Source organism: Falco naumanni, chromosome 5, assembly GCF_017639655.2.
Source record: "Falco naumanni isolate bFalNau1 chromosome 5, bFalNau1.pat, whole genome shotgun sequence".
NCBI lineage: Eukaryota > Metazoa > Chordata > Aves > Falconiformes > Falconidae > Falco > Falco naumanni.
This window is the reverse complement of record NC_054058.1, coordinates 50,976,408-50,999,518: the sequence shown is the minus strand read 5'-3', so window position 1 is coordinate 50,999,518 and position 23,111 is coordinate 50,976,408. Positions and strand designations below refer to the sequence as shown.

The 23,111-nt window shown below is 35.4% G+C and overlaps 1 protein-coding gene across 1 annotated transcript in view; it reads left to right on the top strand.

Annotated features, from left to right (window-relative positions):
• ADAMTS20 (ADAM metallopeptidase with thrombospondin type 1 motif 20) overlaps positions 1–23,111 on the top strand; it is a 98,945-nt gene that overhangs the window by 40,236 nt on the left and 35,598 nt on the right. Inside the window, exons 12-28 of the mRNA XM_040596689.1 lie at positions 3,650–3,795; positions 5,188–5,369; positions 5,463–5,599; positions 6,758–6,875; positions 10,219–10,314; positions 11,599–11,765; positions 11,872–12,001; positions 13,063–13,189; positions 13,880–14,090; positions 14,611–14,775; positions 15,502–15,666; positions 17,368–17,490; positions 18,818–18,925; positions 20,146–20,310; positions 20,531–20,821; positions 21,139–21,300; positions 22,048–22,224. Of these exons, the coding sequence (XP_040452623.1) occupies positions 3,650–3,795; positions 5,188–5,369; positions 5,463–5,599; positions 6,758–6,875; positions 10,219–10,314; positions 11,599–11,765; positions 11,872–12,001; positions 13,063–13,189; positions 13,880–14,090; positions 14,611–14,775; positions 15,502–15,666; positions 17,368–17,490; positions 18,818–18,925; positions 20,146–20,310; positions 20,531–20,821; positions 21,139–21,300; positions 22,048–22,224 (2,670 nt within the window). The remainder of the gene's footprint in view (positions 1–3,649; positions 3,796–5,187; positions 5,370–5,462; positions 5,600–6,757; positions 6,876–10,218; positions 10,315–11,598; positions 11,766–11,871; positions 12,002–13,062; positions 13,190–13,879; positions 14,091–14,610; positions 14,776–15,501; positions 15,667–17,367; positions 17,491–18,817; positions 18,926–20,145; positions 20,311–20,530; positions 20,822–21,138; positions 21,301–22,047; positions 22,225–23,111) is intronic.

Genomic DNA, 23,111 nt, shown 5'->3' with positions numbered 1-23,111 from the left:
ACAAGAAGCTGGGGAGGGAGCAAAGTCAGGACAGCTGACCTGAACTAGCCAAAGGGGTATTCCATACCACGGAACGTCGTGCTCCATATAGAAAATGGGGGGAGCTGACCAGAAGCTGCCAATGGCTGCTGCTTGGGGACTGGCTGGGCATCAGTCAGCGGGTGGTGAGCAGTTGTGCTGTGCATCACTTGTTGGTTTTTGTTCCCCCTTGGGTTTTATTCCTCTCTCCCCCTCTCTTCTTAATTACAATTATTATTGTTGTTGTTAATATTATTTTAACTTTATTTCAGTTATTAAATTGTTCTTTTCTCAACCCATGGGTTTTATCTTTTTCTGATTCTCCTCCCCATCCCATTGTGGGGGTGGGGGGAGGGAGGGAGTGGCTGCATGGTGCTTAGTTGCTGGCTGGAGTTAAACCATAACAGTCCTTTTTGGTGCCTGTTTGGTGGGTCTCAGGCGCATGACCCCAGGAATCATGCACAGCAGCTTTGAGAGCAAATAAATCAACATTGTGACCAAAGCCGAGTTAGCTCAGTTGCAGAAAGGGCTATTGCAAAATACAGAACTCGTATCTACTTCTGCAATGCTTTGTCCTTTTCATTTTCTCCTCATACTTGGGTTCAGTGTTCAGTCGTCTTCGTTCATTTTAAAAGCACAGCAGCTACCTGTAGCGTCTGTGGAAACATGCTGGTGTCTAGAAATACATGAATTATTTTTCCTGAGCCTCCTTAAGGCTGCACAGAGCTCCAACGCATGAAGCTATGTCCTTATACACTGAACATCAGTGTTTCAGTCTTTGCCCGAAGACTTTAAAAACCATGTGTATCTCTGGGAGTAGTCTGGAAAATACAGGCAGTAAGAATGAGCTTGAGAGTCCTTTTTATGCTGTGAGCCATACCAGGGATGTGTATGAAGTACTTGATTTCAGGAGTGCTCTAGGCCTGTTCTGCATGCATCTATCACTGTCCTTGGCTCAACTGAAACTGAGCATAGCCTGGCAATTAATGCTTTAATAATTTCTTTCAAAATTGCTTTCCTGGAGATTTAGCAAGTTCAATAAGCTAAGGAGATAAGTTGGAAGTATCTGGAATCAGTTTGTTAAATCATAGTTTAATCCATAGGCAAGAGTCAAACAGTTTATTATAAGCAAGTAATTAATAAATCAAATCTGGGTGTCTTTGAGTTCATTGATGCCAAATTTGAACCATTAGCTCTCCCTCTCTCCTCTGAAGATATAATAATTGCATGTGGATTTAGATCAGAATTTCTACCTTTTTGATAGAAAATCATTTACCTTGGCTAGAACGGAGTTGCCACTTACTGCAATCAGTATATTTGTAATTATGAACGATACCGACTTTACTGATGCATACTTTATATTTGCCATAACAAATGTAGGGAAAAAAATTATGAGCAATTGTATTTCAGTATATCAAAGTTCTGTATGTCATGGTATTCTCAGTGAAGCAATGATTCAAGCAAGCACAGAAGAACATCTGGAATGCATCTAGTGCCAGAGTTTTCTACTGTGACTTCATCATGTTGCTTCTGTAGGAATGCAGCAGAATAATAGCTGAGACAAGTTTGTTGAATAAGCTATTAAAATCCCAGATGTGAACATGTGCTTTGCATTTTTATGGATCAAAATAATGCTGTTGTGGGTATAAAATTTCATTTTACAACTCTGTCTTTTCCTGAGATCTCCCTTCAAGTTACTGTAAATATTTTTGTGGGTGGAAGAAGAACCTAAACTCTAGATCACTGTCCCATATTTGGATGCAGTATTTGTGAAGGGAGATTTAGAATCTTCAGCCTAAAGTAGGAAATAATTATTTTCTAAGATGCTAATGACAGTTCTTGGAACGGCACGTTCTTAATGTTTTCTGATACTTTATGGCTGCACTATGTAAAAGTCTATGTTTCATTGCTAGGTAATAGATACTAGGTACAAGAGGGTTTGAGTACAAAGGTACCTTGAGAGAATCTTGAAAAAACTAGTAAGAACTAACAGTAAGCACTACAGTGAGAAATCATATGCCCATATGCAGTGAAATAATGGTGCCTTTTCGGTGTTTAGTTAAAGCATTAATTTTAGCGTCAAGCAAGTGATTTTCTGGCCAGTTTGCTGGATCATTTAAGTGGTTGATGACAAGATAGATCTAGCTTTTGTTCTGTGTTTGCTTTGGGCTTCAAAATCACCTTTAATGGTCCTGTTCTTAAAGGTAGCCTTTCCGGGCTTAAAAGATATGGCTCATGTGCAGGAGTGGGTGTGACGACAAATTATACAGGCAGGCAATTTTATCACCAACTTGGATTAAACTCAGGCAGAACTCAGAAAGGAGAATTTGATTCTGTGACAAATTCCTATTTTGAGAACAAAATGATTGTTAGCATATGATCATAAGTATCAATATAATAAAAGCATATACTAATTAGAAAAAATTGCTTCTAGGAATTATTTTATGCTGTGATAAAACCACCGAACAACATTTGAGTTTGGTGTTATTCAGATGTATTCAGCAAGATTGCATACATAATTTTGGTATGTTCAGCAAAATGTCTGTTAGTTGATAGTTCCTACAGTAAACTTATAACATAACTCTTGAGAAATTCTATGTTAATGTATGGTATCTTGTAAATATTCTATTTTAGTATGTTGTGCTTAAATATACCACTTTGGATTTTCTAAAGCATACAAGTGAATTAGAATTCCAGCTGCCATAAGTCATCAATAGGATTAGCGCTGGTAATTCCTGCAGGTTCTTTGGAAAAAAATCATACATACACCAATCATAACATTTTCATTTAGACTTTTTGGTCATGTAAGTTTTGAGTAACCACTGAAGTGGATAAGTATTTGCAGAGTCAGGGACTTAGGTGGCACATACTTAGAAGCAAGAGATTGATCACTTGATTCTTCTGAAAAAAAAAACCCAAACAAAAAAACCCCCAAAACAAAACAAAAACCTAGTAATTACAACTTTCTATAAATAATAACAGTTTATAGATGTGGGGTGGTGAAGTCTCAAAACTGACATGACCACAGCAGACTAGTCTTGCGATCTTCATCATCTTAATAATGTAAATCCCAGGAGACAAAATTAAAATTACACCTTTATGTAAATTTTTAGTTGGAAATAGGTAGTTCTTCAGCAGGAAGAAAATCTGAAGTAATAGACATTGCAATGTAGTCTCTTGCTCTAAGAATTATTATCTAACTATTCATTTAGTTTTACTGGTAATAGTAAATTTGTTAAATTACTAGTAAATATAAAATTTCCATAAAATATAAATAAATAAAAATAAATAAAATATTTTACACCTGTTATAGCTGTGAAAGTCTTGAGTTCAAGCATGAATCTACAGCATCCTCTTGCTTCAGCATAAACAAGGTCTTAAATTCTTGTCTGCTTTTCCCAAAAAATCCCACTGTTCAGCATCCGGTAGTTTTCATAGAGAGCAAAGAACTCTAGACAGCGGTTTTGAAAGTATGATTACTGGGTAAAAAATCTTAAAGGAATTTGAACATTTCAGAAAATGTCCAGACCCAGACTAAGACCAGTAAGCCCTTTAAATTTTGTTCTTTCTGTGCCTAAAATTTGCAGTAACCTTTTACGTACAAATTTTATTTTGTTTGACAACTGTGCAGCACTGCCGCCATGGAATTTGTGTGAGCAGAGAAATGGAGACGCGTCCTGTAGATGGAGAATGGGGACCATGGGGGCCTTATAGCTCATGTTCGAGAACTTGTGGAGGTGGAATCAAGAGCACCACCAGGCTGTGTAATAGACCAGAGTATGTTTTTTACTATGTTTTACATTAGTGCATGTTGAAGACATTACAAGATAACAGATTGGTTCAAAACAAAGTGAACGTATTGTGGGTTGTGCAAATTGGTTTGAAGCACCAATTAAAAAAAAGCTTGTTTCAACCATGTTTGAAAAGAGAGAAGTCTACAGACTCTAATATGCAGATAACTTTTAGATTCCTCTTTTCTCTCAACTATGTGATTCATATTTATAGATATTTCTAAAGGTTTATTTTGGAAAAGTCTTTTTCTCTAGTTTAAATGCTGAAGGTTTCTTTATACATGGAGATGCTTTCTTTGGAGTAAAAACTGCAAAAATAAATAGATATATTTCCTGGTAATCCTTTAGTGAAACACTTGATTTGTGAAACACTTGATTAGCTCTGATGTGAGGCTTTTTCACAACATCACCACCAGTAATGCCCCCAAGGAACACTGGTTACAGCAGTGTCATTTACAGCTTACCTTTATAATGCAAAACTTCCATTGACTGAATAATTAGATGTGGGTTTCATTCTCTGTAAGAAGTGTTTATGCAAACTTTACCCTCAACTTCTTGGGAACTATAGCTGCAGCCTGGGTAGGTTCAGAGTTTTTCCTAGTCATGTCGTCTTGATACTATCAGTGGGAGAAATGAACCTTAATCAAATGACCCCAGGTGTTTTTTTTTTCTTTTCGCTGGTGAGGAAGAGGCAGTAGACTAGATTCCCATTAGGTATGCCTCTGTCAGTCTGTAGTAACTGATAGCATCAATATGCCATTGATTTATTCTTTTTTTCTTCCTGAAGAACCTGTTAATACTGAATTACTGTGTAGCAGTGTTATAACAGCTAGGAAATATATTTTAGACTTTACAGTAAATGGGGTATTTTCCTCAATTTTCACTTATTAGTGGTTTTGATTCCCAAACTGAAACTGGTATCAGGACTCCAGAAAAGTGTGCCAGCTCCTAACTATGTCTTCTTTCTTTATCACTCTGTGAAATAATAATTTCAAATCGAGGGAGGTGCTGCTTCTGTAAAAACAGGAACGTAATCTCAGCTAAACGGATAAAAACCATTAAAATTAAAGTTAATAGTTCTTTTTTCCAGGCAAAATAATTGACTATAAAATAAATAAAAACATAATAGATGTTGATAGATATCAGTAGCCTGATTGCCAACTACCTCAGCAGTAGTATTTTACATAGACTTTTATTTTCTTCACTCGGGGGCAAGTGTATGCATGGTGCAATAGAAAATGAGTGTGTGGGAAAGTCAGTAACAGATGGCAGAATGCTGTTTGAGATTTTCCCCTTTAGATCAGTGGCTCATGCCCCTTTTCATGGAAAACAGCAATTTCAGAAACCGAGTGTGTTTACATTTACCTATTTTTGTTAGACCAAGAAATGGAGGAAAGTACTGTGTTGGCCGCAGGATGAAGTTTCGCTCATGTAATACTGATTCATGTCCGAAAGGCAAAAAAGATTTCCGGGAGCAGCAGTGCTCTGAATTTGATGGCAAACACTTCAATATCAACGGTCTTACGTCTGCTGTTCGCTGGCTTCCAAAATACAGTGGTAGTAAGTAATTATAAGATTTTTTCAATTAATGAAATAAAAATGTTACTGTGAAGTTTTAAAACAGACAAGAAACCTGTTGGATTTTCTTTCCAGTTTCTATGAAAGATCGCTGTAAACTTTTTTGCCGAGTTTCTGGAACAACTTCCTACTATCAGCTGAAGGACAGAGTTGCTGATGGTACTCCCTGTGGAGCAGAAACCAATGACCTTTGTGTTCAAGGCTTATGCAGGGTATTTAAATCTAAACTTATTAATTATTAAAATCAATTTTAAAAGATGGTAAAGTAGATACTAAATATTCATTCAAATAACCATTATTGAAAATATGTGAAGCAAGATGTTTTGAATTTACTGAAGTTAATTTTAATCCCTAACAAATTGAAGATCTGGAAATGGAGGCAATTAAGTGAAGAACATTCAATTCAGTCTGAAGATTCACAGTCTTTTCTCATTAAGCTTCCTATGTGAGAGTGTTAATATTGTCAAAGTGAGCAGAGAGAAACTGATCCAAAATTGGCAAAAAGGGAGTAAAGATGTGTGCTGTGCATTTATTGCAATCATATTTCTGCTGTCAAATTAGTAAAAAAGAAAGAAAACTCAGGGTAGCTAGATTGTATTTATTATTTCATTGCAAAATCAGGAGGAACTGACCCTTGAAAGGGATCATTTCAGCATTCTTTGCTTAATAACAGTTACAGAAGTTCCACAAGATTTTCTTGGGAGAAGCAAGGTGCTACATTTTAATAACTCTAGGCTCTTGTCAAGCCCAGGTGTTTTATTCATCACAGTGAAACTGAGTAAATTCAGGGTGAGGAGAAAATGCAGCCTTTTTTATATCGTTGAATCAAGAGGACAGAGGAAATGAGAGAATTGTCCTGTTCATCACATTTTTTTTAAAAAAAAAAGTTTAAGTAAAGATACATACACAAAAACTGTGCTATTAACCATCGTAGCCTACATGTATTCCTTTGCTTCTTTTGCAATAATCACAGACTTTAAAAGAATTGATGACCATGTACAGATACGTACTGCTTTTAGGGTTCCAAGGGGTTTTAATGTAAATATAACTTAAAATTTGTACATGATGTTGCATATATTTAATACAAAGTCTTTGCATACTGTTATATATTCTTATGCAGTTCATGACATATTGTGTTTGGATTGTATGTTCTTAGTACAACAGCACTGTTGTGTTTTGTCCTTAGATCACAGCACCCAAAACCATAAAAGATTTTAATGAATTGCCAAGGAAGACCAAATAGATACAGTGAATAAGAATATTTTTGGGGAGTGGGAAGCTTACATTGTTTATTTTCATTGTTTTTCATTGGGCTGAGTGACATAGGGCTATTGGGCGGTGGGGGGGTTGTTTTGTTTTGTTTTTTGTAGCAAGCAGGCTGTGATCACATTTTGAATTCCAAGGCAAGGAGAGACAAATGTGGAATCTGTGGTGGTGATAATTCTTCATGTAAGACTCTTGCAGGTACTTTCAACAGTGCTCGTTATGGTATGTTTGGTTTTTTTTAAATCTTCATGCACATTTTAGTATGGCTTAGAAATTAAGTTTTACATTTGAAGAAGTGGGATTTCAGTGTATGTTCTTTAGGTCCTCTGTCAACAAAAAATATCTCTTTGTCACGTGTGCCCTCTCAAGGATGCAGAGGCAAACACTGTTGCACAGTAACCCATTCAAGGGGCTGGGGGCGGGCGGGGGGAATAAATCAATCTTCTCCGTGGTCAAAACAAAAGACACAAAAGATACGATGAGGGTAAAAATAATTTGAAAGGAAGAATGCTTCCTGCTTTGCATTTTGCGTTCCCTTGTCTGACACTCTGCAACTGAAGGACTTACACCAGTGTCTCCTTTTGGTAGTGTAAGAGATAGCAAGAGGTCTGTGGTGTGAGCAGCTGATGATATTCCTTTTTTTCCTATAATGAAAAAGATAGCCTGTGAAATGTGAGCCTTCTCTTTCCAGAGAACACAAGCAGCAACGTTTGTTCTTTCCTCTTCATTGACATGTAGTGAATGAGAAACTTCTGAATAACCCTGGTAATTCCTGTTCCTTTGATTTAGTTTCTCCAATAGAGCTAGTGATAGTTCTTCTATATGTAGTCCTTTCTGGGAAGTATGGAGAGGCTATTGTATGTGTGTAGCAGTGCAGTTAAGTAGTTAGAGCATGGAACTTAAGGACAGAAGTCTCCAGGTTAATATCAGATTCCTAAAGGCTCCTTCATGCTATTTCACTGGTTTAAAAAGACCACAGGCGAAGTGAAAATGATACCTGGAGAGGTGCCCAATAGGATCTTCATAGAACAAAAGAATTGCTGGTCAAAGAGGAAAGTATGCCCAGAATTCTGTTGGATTTGGAGGTTTGTTTGTTGTTGTTGTTGTGGTTTTTGGTTGGGTGGTTTGTTTTTTTTTTCCCTGGCAGATGGCTTGCACCAAAAAACTTAAAGGTGGGATACAGCCACCCTTCCCATACAAATGCATGTAACTTTTCTTGTGTCTGTCCTGGGAAGTTGGAAGAAGATACAATGAGCTATTAGATACGGGATTTCTGAATAGGTGGTCAAAACACTGAAGGAAAAGAAGTATTATTTTGATAATTCTGAGTGAAGGACTGTCAATGTTTTCGTTTTCCACTGCTATGAAAGATTTTTGCTTATAGGCAGCACCTGAATTTTGTCACAAATAGATTTGATACAAGTGACATTTACATGAAATTACCATTTACACAAATATGGTTGAGACTGTCACTGTCTGCTGTTTATCAGCTTTGCATTGTCACAGAAACTTATTTGTTTCTAACTGAAGTTGGAGGGGAAAAAAAAAACAGCCCACATTTTGGAATGAGGAAAACATTGTTCTGTTGTTGTGGTTTTATACTTAGTTGAATGTTTTGAATTATATTTGAATTATTGGAATTATAGCATGCAAAAGATGATACTGGATTATACTACTGGACAGTATGTTAATCATTTGGGGTTATCACTCAGGTGCACTCAAGTAGGAGTGCAGCAATGCAAACAAGAGGTTGTAGCAAGCTGATCACTAAAACTTCAGTGTCCATGGGAGGGCTATGACATACCTAGGCTAATGACTGAAAACATTGTCTGAAGACACATTCTTTTCTGGAAAAGTTTGGATCATTAGGTTCACAAGACAAGTATGTCAAAGTTTGTGCATGTGATCTTTTTATTTTAACTTTATTGGGTCCCCTTCCATACCTACGCAAATCTTTTTACTAAGGCAGAATTTGGAATTTGACAATAGCAGCCTGTGGTACGTGTTTGTATTCATACACTTATAACGTCATTGAGTGTTTCAACACTGGCGAAATGATCAGCAGAAATTCATGGCAATGATATACTTAGCTCCAGGTTTAGCAAACTGTAATCTAATTATGTACATGCAATTATTATGTTGGCTGTTGCATCAAATTAGAGTATCAGAGGATTTCCTGGAAAATGCTTGTTCTCAGTGCCTTAAGGTGTGATTCTTCTCCTGTGTATCCTTGACAATATGCTATGTAATTTTGTTTATAGTTTCCTCCCGTATATTTTCTTCTGTCATTCTGTTACCAGAAGGTCTTCAGCCTGTGAGATGAGAGGCTTTTGTGTGTTTTGGTTTTCTTCCCAGTCTGTTGGAAGATTGACCAAAGGCTGTGCGTTTATCCAGAGCATGCAGCGTGTCAGTTCGCAATTGCAGTGCTGCCCCCAGCTGGTACATGCTGTGGACCGGTGATTAGATAAAATGTTCATTTAAATGCATGGCATAATTTTAATAGATTAAAAGCACTGAGAAGTTAATGAATTATGAAATTGAAAAAAATATTACCATTTAAATTTTTACCCACAGAGGTGAGTCAACTAACTAAAGTGAATTCACAGCAAGACTGTTAAAACACAGCAAAATAGGTGGAAAAGTTAGCAAAATTTATATTAATGCTTCAGATTGCATGTTTTTGTTTATTTCTGGTTTCCAACATTTGCCATACTCAATTTTTCTTTAGACATAAGAGTCCTTTTGAGTTTGTGATGCAACTGTGAGTAACATATTTTTTTTTCTTTAACCTATGCTTATAAGTGGCAGATCTAAAAAGTAGATCTTGATGCATCTTATTTTGTTACCTTATGACAAGGCTACCATAACTGTAGTTGAAAGCATTACAAGAATCGATGACTCATTTGTGAAGCATTTCTATTTTGAAGGGAACACGCTAGGGTAACGTTTTAAGTAGCAGAATGTGGATCAAGCATGGCTAGTTTTTCTGATATGTTTGCCTATGTGCAGGCCTGCAACACTGCAATATTTGAGTATTTAGGAGTCGATCTTTAGAGTGCTGTCATGCAATATTCTTGTGTAACAGGGGAAAACTAACCCAATTGTATAAACAGGGAGTGGACATATTTCATGTTAAATGACTTATTCAGACTTGTATAAAAGTTATGTGGTTAAATTGTGAGGAGCCACGATGTTTCCTGAGCCCCACTTGGTATAGTTGACTGCTTTCTGGAATAGTACTGCTCTCTAGAGACTTTTCTGGGTAGGCTGAACTCGTGTTATTGGTAAAGAATTGAAATCTCATTTCTGAACACAGGAATGAATTTTACTGAGTTATGAAAATAAAAGTTCAGTTCAACTGATTAAAAAACAAAACAAAAACCAACAACAAAGATATCTCTATATATGAAGATACTCACATTACTTTCTTAAAACATGAAGGCATTCTGCAATGGTTGTCACTGGTGCACTGTAGGGTTTTGTGAATAAAATTTGTTAAATGTATGTTCGTATTTACTAGTATTTGACTGATTTTGTATATAATTTGTGAATAATTACATTGCAGGTTACAATGTTGTAGTAAATATTCCCAAAGGAGCAACAAACATTGATATTCAGCAGCACAGCTACTCAGGGAAACCAGAAGATGACAACTACCTTGGTAAAAGCCTCCTGTATATAACATTGCTGGATAGTTTTTGTGCTCTTGCCAGAGATCTGCTCTAGATGTGTATTATCAGAAGTCTGATAAAGCCTTTAGAGCAAATATCTAATTACATTGTATCATCATTTGCCTGAGTCTTTCTGCAGATACCAGTTTTCAGAAAAATGAGTGAGATGGTGTTAGGTTTCTGCTTCTTAAGTATGTGTGTGTTTGTCAAAGAATAAGAATTATAGCACATTGCATCATTTTATCATTTTTTTACTTTGTTGTGACAATGTTAATTAAAACTCCACAAGTGAACTCAGGTATAATGCAGGTATTTGTGGGTTTAAGTGTTGGAAGCATACATTTTGTTTATAAATGAAGCAGTCTGACCTTCAGCAAACTTATCGGTTGTATCACATTTCTTTTTTTCTGTCATGTCTGAGTATAAAGATCACATGTTGATAGTTTTGCAAGTGTGTGAGAGGAACAAAGAATTATTAAGTATATTGTACCAAAAATCTTGGTTGTTCTGTTTCACAGTACTTGTATTATACCTGAAGTGCCTGCGAGAATTTTTGTGCATATTTTCCTTCTCTTCTTCCATTACCATCCCACGCAACAAACTTCGGTTTTCAAAATGTTTTCCTTGCCACCTGTTGCCCTGTTGTTGCACATGCACCTCACAGGACACAGAAATAAATCCTCTACCCCTGACAATACCTACCATTTCTAATGTTGTAATGCTTGAATAGCGTGCCTTTACTAAAAATTTATTTTTATTTTTAAATTTAATTTTTAACTTATTATTAATCTTTATTATTGTAAAATGCTCATTGTATTAAATTATTATTATAAATGCTTATTAAATTATTTTATTAAAAATTTACTGTTAAAAGCCACTTGACTAGAAGTAGCTCTAGCGAATACAAGAATGTGGGCTGTAGAATAGGCCAGAACTACAGATATTTGTTGTTTCCTTCTACAGTAGCAGAACCTAACCAAATTTAAAAGTGATGACTACAGTCAACCCATCAGCAGAACAAATATTATTAAAGTTGTGTTGTTAATGCAGAGAAAATCCATGACAGTTGCTCAGCTGATAGTAACAATAACCAAGTTACTGATGGTTAGGATTGCATTAATGCATTAGAAACTGTTTAATAGAACTTTGAAGTATTATACATGGACTAAAATAAAGCTAAGTGTTGATGAGAAGATACATTATTAAGAGTTTACATTGATAGAACCTTTTAAATAAATAGATTATTTATTTCCAATATTTTATTTTACTTATAGCTTTGTCTGATATTCATGGAAATTTTATTTTGAATGGAAATTTTGTTGTAAGCATGTCAAAAAGAGAAATCAATATACAAGGAGCCATTTTTGAGTACAGCGGTTCAAACAGTACGATAGAAAGAATTAACAGCACTGATAGAATCGAAGAAGAGCTAACCTTACAGGTGCATGTTTACTTTTTTCATAAGTTTGAAAATTTGTTACATGATCATTATGTTCATAACATGTTCAAATTCACTGAAAAACAGCTGTCATTTTATCTCAATTAAGGTTTTGTGTGTAGGGAATTTATACAACCCTGATGTGCGTTATTCATTCAATATCCCAATAGAAGATGGAAGTGATCTGTTTATGTGGGATCCTTATGGACCCTGGCAAGACTGCAGCAGGATATGCCAAGGTACTGTGAATTCTTTTATCACCAGAACCAAAGACCTGATGGCATTTAAGATGGCATTTACGTATTCAGGTTTTTCACCTCTATTAGTAAAGGAGAAACTCAGCACTCAGTAAACTTCAGGTGCGCAGTGCCTTTAAGGGCAGAATGGCTTCTGATTTTGGTTGCAATTTTCGGTATTTATGCAATGCAATTTTACATTCAAAACTACATTTGTGTTCCTTTCTTGTGTAGCCGTAGGAGTGGTTTATAAAAAAAATATTTGAGTTGAACCAATTCTAATGCATCCTTAGAAAGCAGTGTTGTATATCTACTAATATTTATTAGGCTTCCATTATCCTATTTCCAGACGGTCATGGATTTGTTTAGTATCTTTCATATAAATTTGTCTTTTTTTTTAGTTATCTGCTACCTGGGGCGAAGCTGTTTGAATATATATTTTACAAATTTTTAGCTGTTATTCTATAGGCCATTCCAGTGTAAAAATAAAACTGCAATATGTGTGAAACACAATGTGTACGTACACATATTTTTGATAGATACTTGTATTAGCAGGTACTAGAAATGCCTGTAGATATGTGGTGGTGAGTTTCTTCTCATTTTGAGTCAGGTTGTAGAAATGTTAATGTGCTAGAGAAGCAGAACATCTGCCAGCTATGGTACTTCTCCCAGCACTCCAGACCTTTTAGGTACCCTGTGATCCAGTTTTCTGCTTCCTTAAAGGAAAGGATGACGACCTCTAAGTTAACGTGGGGGTTTGAAATGGTAATTAGCAAAGGACAGACATGATATATTTTAATACTTAGCCTAATGAGTAAATGCACTGTTGTGCTTTAGTTTTCTGGAAGTTGACATACTTTTGAGAACACTGTAGTACAGCTGAGAAGGCGGCAGGATTGTCCACTTGGAATGTAGTCAGCTGCACAAAGCAGAATCTGCTGTATACAATGATTAGTGTTAATGGGGTATCTCAGTTAAATTCCTAAATGATGAATGAAATCCATTAGTGTAACAAGGCACTCTTATTTTAGCCCTTTATCTGCTTTTTTTGGTTCCATTTCAAGGTATTCGAAGAAGGAAAATGACATGCGTACGTAAAAGCGATCATGTGGTGGTGTCTGATCAAAGATGTGAACTTAAACCCATTGTACCAGATGTCTTTGAGGAGTGTAATACAGAGTGTGAATTAAGGTAAAAAGAGGTTCCTAACTGATGGAGCTATTGTGGTCTTCCATATTTTTATTGATAAAAATCAAAAAAAAGGAATTTAGATTGCTTCATCCTCTGTCCCTACACCCCTCTCTACCTCCTTCATCCCTCCCACCTCTCCATCCTTTCCTCAAATCTATTGGTATAATGGATTTATACATTATGTTTACACTCCTGAATCTAAGTAGAACTAGTGTACTTCTCTAATTTTTGTTGGTAAAGTACACAGTCTTTTGTTAGGCTGTGAATCTGTTCTATATATCCTGGCACAAAAACTTGTATTACTAGGTAGAATACATTTTTCACCAGAATTGTACCCACAGCTGGAACTAGTATGAAACAGATTTGTGTTTTTGCACTCCAAGAAAGCCCATGCTGAAGTGTTCAGAGGAATGAACAGTTAGAATTATAGTTTACATTTTTCAAAGTCACCTAAGAAATTAAGACAAAAGATCCTTTAAATTTAAAAAGATATTTTTAAACCTATGAGTCAAATTCTTTTATACTGCTTGGAAAATTCCATGATGAGGTAGATTTTACAGTTTTATCTGTTCCCTAAAATGCATATCTATATTTACATGACAATGCTTGGTACTTTCTCAGAGTGCTTTGTTTACTGTGGTCTTATTTTTTAAAACATATTTAGCTTTCAGTAACAGTTTATCCTTGTAGGTGGCACAGTGTTGGAAAAAGTGACTGCACATCAAAGTGTGGCCCAGGGTTTCGGTCTATAGAGATCCACTGCATGAAGTACTCTATTTCAAAAGGACTCAGTGCTCCGGTGGATGATAAGTACTGTGCTGATCAGCAGAAACCACCAGCCAGGGAGCCCTGCCACGGTGACTGTACGTTAACAAGCTGGCACTACACAGAATGGTCAGAGGTACAAATTCAAAACCTTATAATGTACCATTATAGTTCTGGTTAGCATTCATATCAAATTTTTATTTCTATATAAAATTTTTTTAGTTAGGTAACTAAAAGAAAATAATGTTTGACACATGCAGGATTGTAGGAGGAACTAATACCAATCTTCATATTTTAGCCGCTTCCTTTTATTTTTTGTAAGAAACTGTCACCATTTTTGGATGTCGGCGCAGAAGATCTGGTAGAGGTGTATATTTTATTTACAGTCTTAATAATTTAGTTCTGAGAGGATTTTGGAGAAAGGGAATAGGTATAATTTCAGCTTTAATCTTCATTAAAGAGTTTTTTTCTTGCAACTGCTAAAAAAAGCACCAAATTTAACTCAGGTGAACATGTTAGCAATTTGTGGATTAAATGTAAGACCCATTTGTCTAACACAGTCTTTAATGTCTTTCACTTTTAAGACTGATAATGTATTTTGACCTGATTTTATCATGTTGTGGTTCCTGTTTTGTAATATTGTTTATACACTGTAGTGTTCTAGGAGCTGTGCAAGAGGTGTCAGAACCAGAGAAGCTTTTTGCATGAACAACTTGGGTCGTCATCTTCCTGACAGAGAATGCCAGGAACTTCCAAGAGTTGTAACACAGAGTTGCAATGAATTCTTATGTCCAAGCTGGTCTGTTAGTGAGTGGAGTGAGGTAAAAGTACTGTGTAAAACTTAAAGACGCCTTTGGTCCTGGTCATCAGTATTAATAAAGCTGCTTTATGTGTTTGGGGTTTTTTTGTTCTGGCTATTTTTGGGCATATAATGATAAAAATTCAGAAGTCCTAGGATCTGGCTGTTATATAGCCCAGATGAACAAATGGCATGAGAACTTCAGAAAAACACACCTAGAATTTATTTTTCTCTGAAGTTTTGTTACCTTAAAATGAGGTAGTGAATCTACTTAAAGTACATCTATCTAATGTAATACACATACCTGCCTTTTTTATGAGGCAATGAGAGCCATCCAGCCAACTGAAGAACATAATTATATCATTTTATTATAGATTATATGGGTATAAAAGAATCATGGATAGTTTAAAAAATTTTCCTGTGAAAGATATGATATTTGCACTTATATTTTAAAGAAGTATTCTTTATTCTAATGGAAATAAACAATCTGTACATTGTTCTCGTATTTTTGTAGCTTTAGAAACTTAATAGTGATCCCTTTGTATTAGTATTTGTGTAGATGTTTACAGGAAATGGAGAGTTCATAAATTAACTAGTTTTGTTGGACTAATTACATTCATGCAATATTTTTGTTATTTATGTGATCTTTAAAATCCAATTGATTACTAAAAGAAAGTGAAGCCGTTAATGCAGATTCATGTCTTTATGTCCTGGTTTTGGCTGGATTCTGATTCTAATGATTTTACAGTGTCCTGTGACATGTGGCAAAGGAATGAAGCATCGTCAAGTATGGTGCCAACTTAATGATGAACAACTGAGAGATGGTTTCTGTAATCCAAATGATAGACCAGAATCAGTAGCACCATGTGAACTTCATGAATGTGCGTCTTGGCAAGCAGGGCCTTGGGGATCAGTGAGTACATAAGGATTCCTGGCTTCTTGTTTTCTAGGTCAAACTATGAGTGATCACAAAACAGTACGTTTTAAACATTTTAATTGGATCTTAAGCAGTTACTTTAGTTAAATTGATTCACATGTTTATTTGCTCCTATTGGCTATCTAACCTGTAATTTAGGAACACCCACATATAAGTTAAATGCCTAAAATAGTCATTGACCCTGAGCCTTAATGTCAAAGGCGCTTTTAGATATGAATGTATTACATCTCCAGAATAATGAAAATGTAGATACCAAACTGTTCAGATGAATGATACAGGTAAAAGATGAAATATTTATAGGTGTTTGGGCATATTTAAATGGTAGTTTTAATTAAGATAATAAAAGCGTATGCTAATAATAGGAGGCAAAAAGTCTTAGTATTTTGTTGTTATGAATTTTTTTGACCTTCGGTGCTAAAAGATCTGCTATCTCTTTATGTGAAAGTGCTATTGAAAAATGTGTTCCTGTTTGTAATGGTGCTTATCTCATGTATGCCAGAGTGGCTTCAAAATTCTGGAGAAAAGTGAATTAATTTGTGAAGGAAACATTTGTCACCAAGTAGATGAGAATTAATTAAAAAATAATAAGGTACTCAATTTCATGGAGCTTTCTTAAGATCAGGTTACTCAAACCAACAGAAATGTTGGATTATTCAGTGTTTCTTGGATGTTAGTGAGAATTCATAACTGAATAGCAGCTGATGCTTATTTCTTACATATAGCTTGATAGTAAAATACAGAATAAATATACCTTTGGAAATTAAGTATATTTTTAACTTAAACATTTCTTTTGTGTAGAACTTTTGTCATGTAATATTTTTTTCCACATTAGAGATAGCTATGCTGTTGCCTAATATAACATTGGATACCTTTTGAGTAATCTTTTGATCACAAGGTGCTGGCTTTCCATTCCTAGAAGCTAAATGTAAAAACGAATCAAAAAATTAATTCAACCTTATGATACAACTCTTCTGAATAAAAAAACTACTTGTATGGCCTGGCTGGAACAGACTGTACAAGCAATTTACCAATCCATGTCACTGGAGATGAGCTTTCCATTGCCATTTTTCCACTGTACCATCTGGTAATAGCTATCCACAACTTGGGTTTTACCAGTATTTGTGCTTGAACCACAATGTTTGTAGGATGGGATTTATGTCATAATATTTTCAGGCATCTGATATTTTAGGTACCATCTTTGAGTGTACTCTTGTCAAACTCTATAGTGAAGGGAAAGACATTTAACACCTGTAGGTAGTGATTCATTTGGAAACCACCCCTTACTGCCCTCATCCTCCTCCTTTCCCTATCCCAGTTTTTATTGCTGAGCATGATGTTATGTAGCATGGATTGTCCCTTTGATCAGTTAGGGTCATCTGTCCTGGCTGTGTTCCCTCCCAATCTCCTGCCCACCTCCAGCCTCCTCTGCAGGGGGATAGAAGGAGGAAAATGGGAAAGCCTTTATCTTGCACAAGTACTGTGCAGCACTAACCGAAATATTGGTGTGTTATGGACACTGTTTAAGCACCCTATGGTCTGCCATGAAGAAAGTTAACACCATCCCAGTAATCTTCCTATTCATTCTAGAAGGAGTTTTAAAATAGAAAATGTAATTAAAAATTATATTGATTATAAACAGTGCTATTTCAAAATGTGTTAAATTATTGACTTTAACAGTGTGCCGTAACGTGTGGACGTGGATACCAGATGCGTGCAGTCAAATGTGTTACAGGGACTTACAGAGTTATTTTGGATGATGACAGGGAATGTAATGCTGCTACTCGTCCCAGAGATAATCAAGTAAGTTAAAAAATACCTTTCAGTTGAGTGTATGTTTTAGTTAAAAGCATCTAAATATAAGTGTTGTCTGCTGACTCTTTGAAGGAACTTGCAGGAAACTAGTTCTAACATGAGGAAAAAAAAAACCCCTGAAACTATTTGCTTTTTTCCTGAACTTCAAATTTGGCCTAGGTAGTTAAGTAAAAGAAGAGTAATTTGGAGATGGGAGATTAGGAAATGTGGTATATGACTGAAGGGGTCTGAAGGCCTTTGATTGTTTGGGGCAGGGGGACTTCCAGCATGTAGAATATTATAAGGAGACTGCTTGCCATGATGCTTAATAACAGCACCTAACTGGCTTGGTATTCTCTAAAGTTCTGCTTGTATGTAGTTGTTCAAAGAATGGCATGGCTACTTGAAGAAAGTTTCAGTTGTTGGAACAATACTAATTCAAAACTGTGTAGACACAAATTATGATTTGGTGTAGTATTAATATGTTTCTTTACCTTTTCTTCTTGTCTCAGTTTACTTCATCGCTTGCCTTAATTTAAATCTATCATTTTTCAGAAGAAATGTTTTTAATACAGTCAGTGGGTTTACCTCTAACTAAAAACAATTGGTGTCTTAGGTGCTATATATTATGTTGATCTAGCCACCAGATTGAAACATCCCGTTTATATCCAGCAAAGATGGTAACCACATACCTCCTTGAGGAGATAGACTCCTTCTTGTCTCAAGGAGAAGAGGAAAAGAAAGGATTCTATGGTCCAGAGTAAACCAGTCACAAGTTACCAGCCCTCTGATGGCTTCTTGCATAAGATTTCAAAATATAAAAGCCAAATAATTGGTATAAATTTACCTCCACGTGTGTGTGAAGACACTGGATTTGAGTATGCTTTGTATTTTGAATCGTGGTATTTGGCTGCTGACTGACACTGGGTATTTCTGTGTTCTCAGTAGCTGAAGTTACAAAGGACAGGACAACACATCCACTGTCTTCACTCAGTTCTTTGGTACTGCAGGTGACTATGAAATAGAACATGGTAATGTCTATGCCCCTTGTCTCCAGCAAGTTGCCCAACACAGTTCTTTCTCAAAGTGCAGACATTATGAGTTATTACTAATGCTGTTTAACATTTTTTTGCCTCTCAGTTTAAGCAAAACACAAAAATTCAATGAAAAACCTTTGAATAATGCCAGGGAGAAGTTAGAAGGTGGTATTTGTTTGTTAATGCTGGCTTATTGTAATGGTAGGATCTATCTCTGTGGAAGCCATTTGCTTTAACATTTGACACTTCCAAAATATGTATTTGAAAGCTGTTGTGTTTTGTTTTCTTCACCCCCACAGGAGTGTGAATTGCCCTCTTGTCCAGAAAATACAAAATTATGGACTACTTCGCTTCCTCTGGTTCATGTGGGAAAGGTGACCCAATGGAGATATGGATCGTGGACCCCTGTATGTAACGTAATCGTGGTCACATCTTGCAGAGCAGTCCTCCATTTGTTCACCCATTTTTTCATAAAGCTCTCATTAATACATTTTCCAGACTGAAATCTGCTTAGGAAACATTTTAAAAGAATTCTGTATTATTTTTTTCCCCCTAAGAACCTGTTTCTGAAGGAGGAGATAGACATTGCAAGCAACCACTGTGTGCTTCACATCTAGCCAGGGAAAATAAGGAGGGGAAACAACAGGAATTTAGAAGCCGGGGTTCTGAGGAAAATAGCTTTCATATGATTGAGAGTGAGCAAAGAAGAGGGTGGTTGGTTTTTTTAAAATAATTGGTTGGTTTCTGAGTATGGAGAACACCTTTTATTCTAAAATATGTTTATCTTTTATATGAATAGCAATATTAAACAGTTTGGGTCTTTAAAGGTCTAATTTTAAATAATTTGTAAAACGAGCGTTATAAAAATGGCTTCTACACAAGCTTTGTTTAATGTTGGAGGTTTTGATTTTGATAGTGTTGAAAATGAAATTTATTTAACAGCAATGTGAAAATTTAAAATTATCTATAAAAATATGGGGGCGCCTGTTAATCCCTTGAGGTTCTTAACAAAGTTTATAGCACAATTATATCTTTGTACAGCTATTAACTAAATAGCAGTAAAGAGTGCATAGACGAAGGAAATTCAAGAAACTCTTCACTAAATCCACCTTGAACTTCTCAGCTATAAAGGCATCAGAAAGGGCTCAATGGAATATGCTAATATAAATTAGAGTGGCAAATGGATTGTGAATATCAGTTTTCATTTTTAAAGTTGATGTAAATATTGCATCACTGTGTAATAACTAGAATGTTCTGGAAGTTACTTTCTAATGTTTCTGTTTTTAATAAATAAAAAACTTGCCTTTGCAAGGCAATATAATATAATGTGTAATGATTCCATGTTATAGTTGAAATGCTACCTGTTCAGATACACTGAACTGCTTCACAAGAATTAAGGCCATGCAAATCAGTTCCAAGCTGATGAGAATTCTTAAGGTCTAAACCATCTGGCAACATTTCACTTTCCTTCCTATATGTGTGGCTCTATCAACATAACATGGAAATCTGGTTCTCAGCTTTTAATACTAAAGTCAAGCTGATGCTGAGCTATGTTAGTATTTTAGATGACTGCATGATCTTGTTTTGGTCTCCTAAAGTGCGATGAGCTTGGATTATTCTCTGACAGTGCTCTGCATCCTGTGGGAAGGGTGATCGTGCTCGCTATGTGAGTTGTAGAGATGCTCATGGAGGAATAGCAGATGAATCTTTCTGTGCTCATTTACCACGACCAGCTGAAATTTCAAGCTGCTTTAGCCCATGTGGAGAGTGGCAAGTTGGAAATTGGTCCCCTGTAAGTATTAATTGTAAATTTTTTTCCATGTGTATATTCAGGTTATGGGTCAAAGTCTCTGATTAGAAATGGGGACTTTGTATTCTGTGCAAGTGTGATACAAATGGCACCCCTTGAAAAAAATAAAGTATGCATTTCTTAATGTCAAAAGTAAATATAAATGTCTTTGGTTATTAATTATCAAAGTTCTGTCACAAATGTTGGGTTAATTTTTGGTCAGTGCACAGTTACGTGTGATACTGGAGTAGTAACGAGACAAGTTATCTGTGTCAACTATCATCAACAAATCAACGAGAATTACTGTGATCCTGAAGGCCGACCTTCCAAAGAGCAGGAATGTAACATGCCACCATGTCAACCAGTTTATCATCATATTCCAAAAATACATGACCATCCAAGCCATTTTCCAGAAATAGGTTACCTTCCAATACACCATCCACAAGACAATAAAAACCAGTGGAACCATCCCTCTGTGGGAGGATATCAATGGAGAACTGGACCATGGGGAGCAGTAAGCATTATTATTTTTTTAATATATTAATTTGTTTTCTCACTTGTGTGTTAACATTTCTAGAAATGTTATTGCAGTACAGATTTGGTCAAAAAAGCAGCACAATAATTTAAAAATTATTATTATTGAGAATATATTAAATTCAAACTATATTTTCCTGCAATTTCGACTTTTAAGTAGTTCTAAACAGTAGTAATTTTAATTGGAAAATTTCAGTTTTGAAAGTTAAAAAAAATTAGAATTTTAAGTTTGAAACAACATATTTTACATTTTTCTGATTATGCAATGGTGATACATCTGCTTACATGTTTTGGTAGTGCTCTAGTACTTGTGCAGGTGGATTTCACCGTCGAGTTGTAGTATGTCAAGATGAGGAAGGAAGAAGTGCTAGCTATTGCGATGAGGCAACAAAACCTCCAGAGTCAAGACACTGTGATTCTGGACCCTGCCCACGATGGAACTATGGAAACTGGGGAGAAGTAAGATCATTTCACTTCCAAAGGGAAACGTTATTTACCACATAAGCTTAGAAATAGTAACATAATTATTTGACTGTAAATGGAACCGAACACTATTTTTTTCCTTATTTAAAAAGAGTGTGTTTCAACCTGTTTAGATAAACTTTGTTCTTTGTTCTAATCCAGAACTGTGGTGTAGATATAAGCAGTATAAATATACATCCAAATAAGTATTATTTAATAGCTCATTAGAAATGAGAATTGGTATTTTTGTCTCGTATTGCAGAATTACGGGAAAATTGAAACCCCAAAACCACATTGTATATGTATTTTACACTTAGTCAAAGTTAGACTGTGAGAAAATGTGCCCAGTGTCTGAGTTTTCTTTTTCCTGGCAGGGAAAACTAGTTTTAGGACCAATTTCCATCTTTTCCTCCTGTCAGAGAGATATATGCACATTTATTCTCCCGAAAGGTTACTCCTCCTTGATCGAGTAGATTCTCTGTAACTGAGACTTTTTCTGCTTTTTGTAGAAAATTACTTATATACCAAAAATATGTTGTTTGGTAAACATTTTGGTGGGATAATTTTTTTTTTCATTATATGAGATAAGACCATAAGTCCTTATTCTTGGATTTAGTGTCCAGGGAATATGTAAATAAACATAGTAAATAATACCATGTACTGATTATTGCTATATCTTTTTGGTTTAATGGTATGTGATGACTCTCTTAATAAAAATATTGCATATAAAATTCTGTATTTCAGTGTACTCAAACTTGTGGAGATGGAATAAAGACAAGACTGGTGATTTGTCAGCTTCCTACTGGCCAAATGCTGGGTGATCAAAACTGTGAAATTCTAGACAAGCCACCCAATATGGCACAATGTAATGTGCATTCTTGCCCTGGTGATGTTTCATGGCATCGGGGACCATGGAAATCGGTACGATAGCATTCACTAATATTTTTTGCTTTCTTGGTCTTTCTGTCGCTCTATTTTTTCCTTGTCTTTTAAAAATGATATTATTATTTTATTTCATAACAGTGAAATAATAATGCATGTGGAATATATTCTATGTAGTTTTATTAAGCAATTGTTCCTGCAGTCACTGAATTAAATGAGAAACAGCCATTTCAGTGGGAACAGTATCACGGTCTGTAAAACATCATAGGGAATATTTTGAAAATTACCAGAAATCATCATAGCTAATAGCAATACCTAATAGGTTGTTCTATTTTGGAGGGTTGTGATTTGATCTGTGGTTAAATTTAAAAGTATATGCTGTAATTTATACTGTAGTATTATCTACATATTTATATTTGTAAAAAAAAAAAAGCTTTTTAGTGCATAACTTTTTTCTAATAGCCTATTTCTAAAATAACTCACACATGTATATTACACTCTGTCATCAAACATTTTACTCCATATTACGTGTACATTTGTGTATAAAAGTTTATATTTGTGGTTTTGAAACAGTGACTAATTAAAGCTGTCTATGTATAATTATGTATGTAACTATAATATGTTATTGTCTACATGTCACTGTCTGTTAATGTGTAAAAATGCCTACAGTAATCACCATTAATCTTTAAAATTGCCACTAGTTAATTATTAACATACTGAAGTAATCATAGCAAGCTTTACAATATAGAGTATGTTATATTTCCCAAGCTGTGAATTTGACAACAATATTTATTATTGTGCTCAATGATGAGGAGAATAATAGCAATTGAAGGAGGTTGGATCCAGTTCTGGTTCCATCAAAATCAGTTAAAGACCTGTCATTAACATCCCTGGGAGACTGGCTAGGACAACAGTTTTATTTTTTA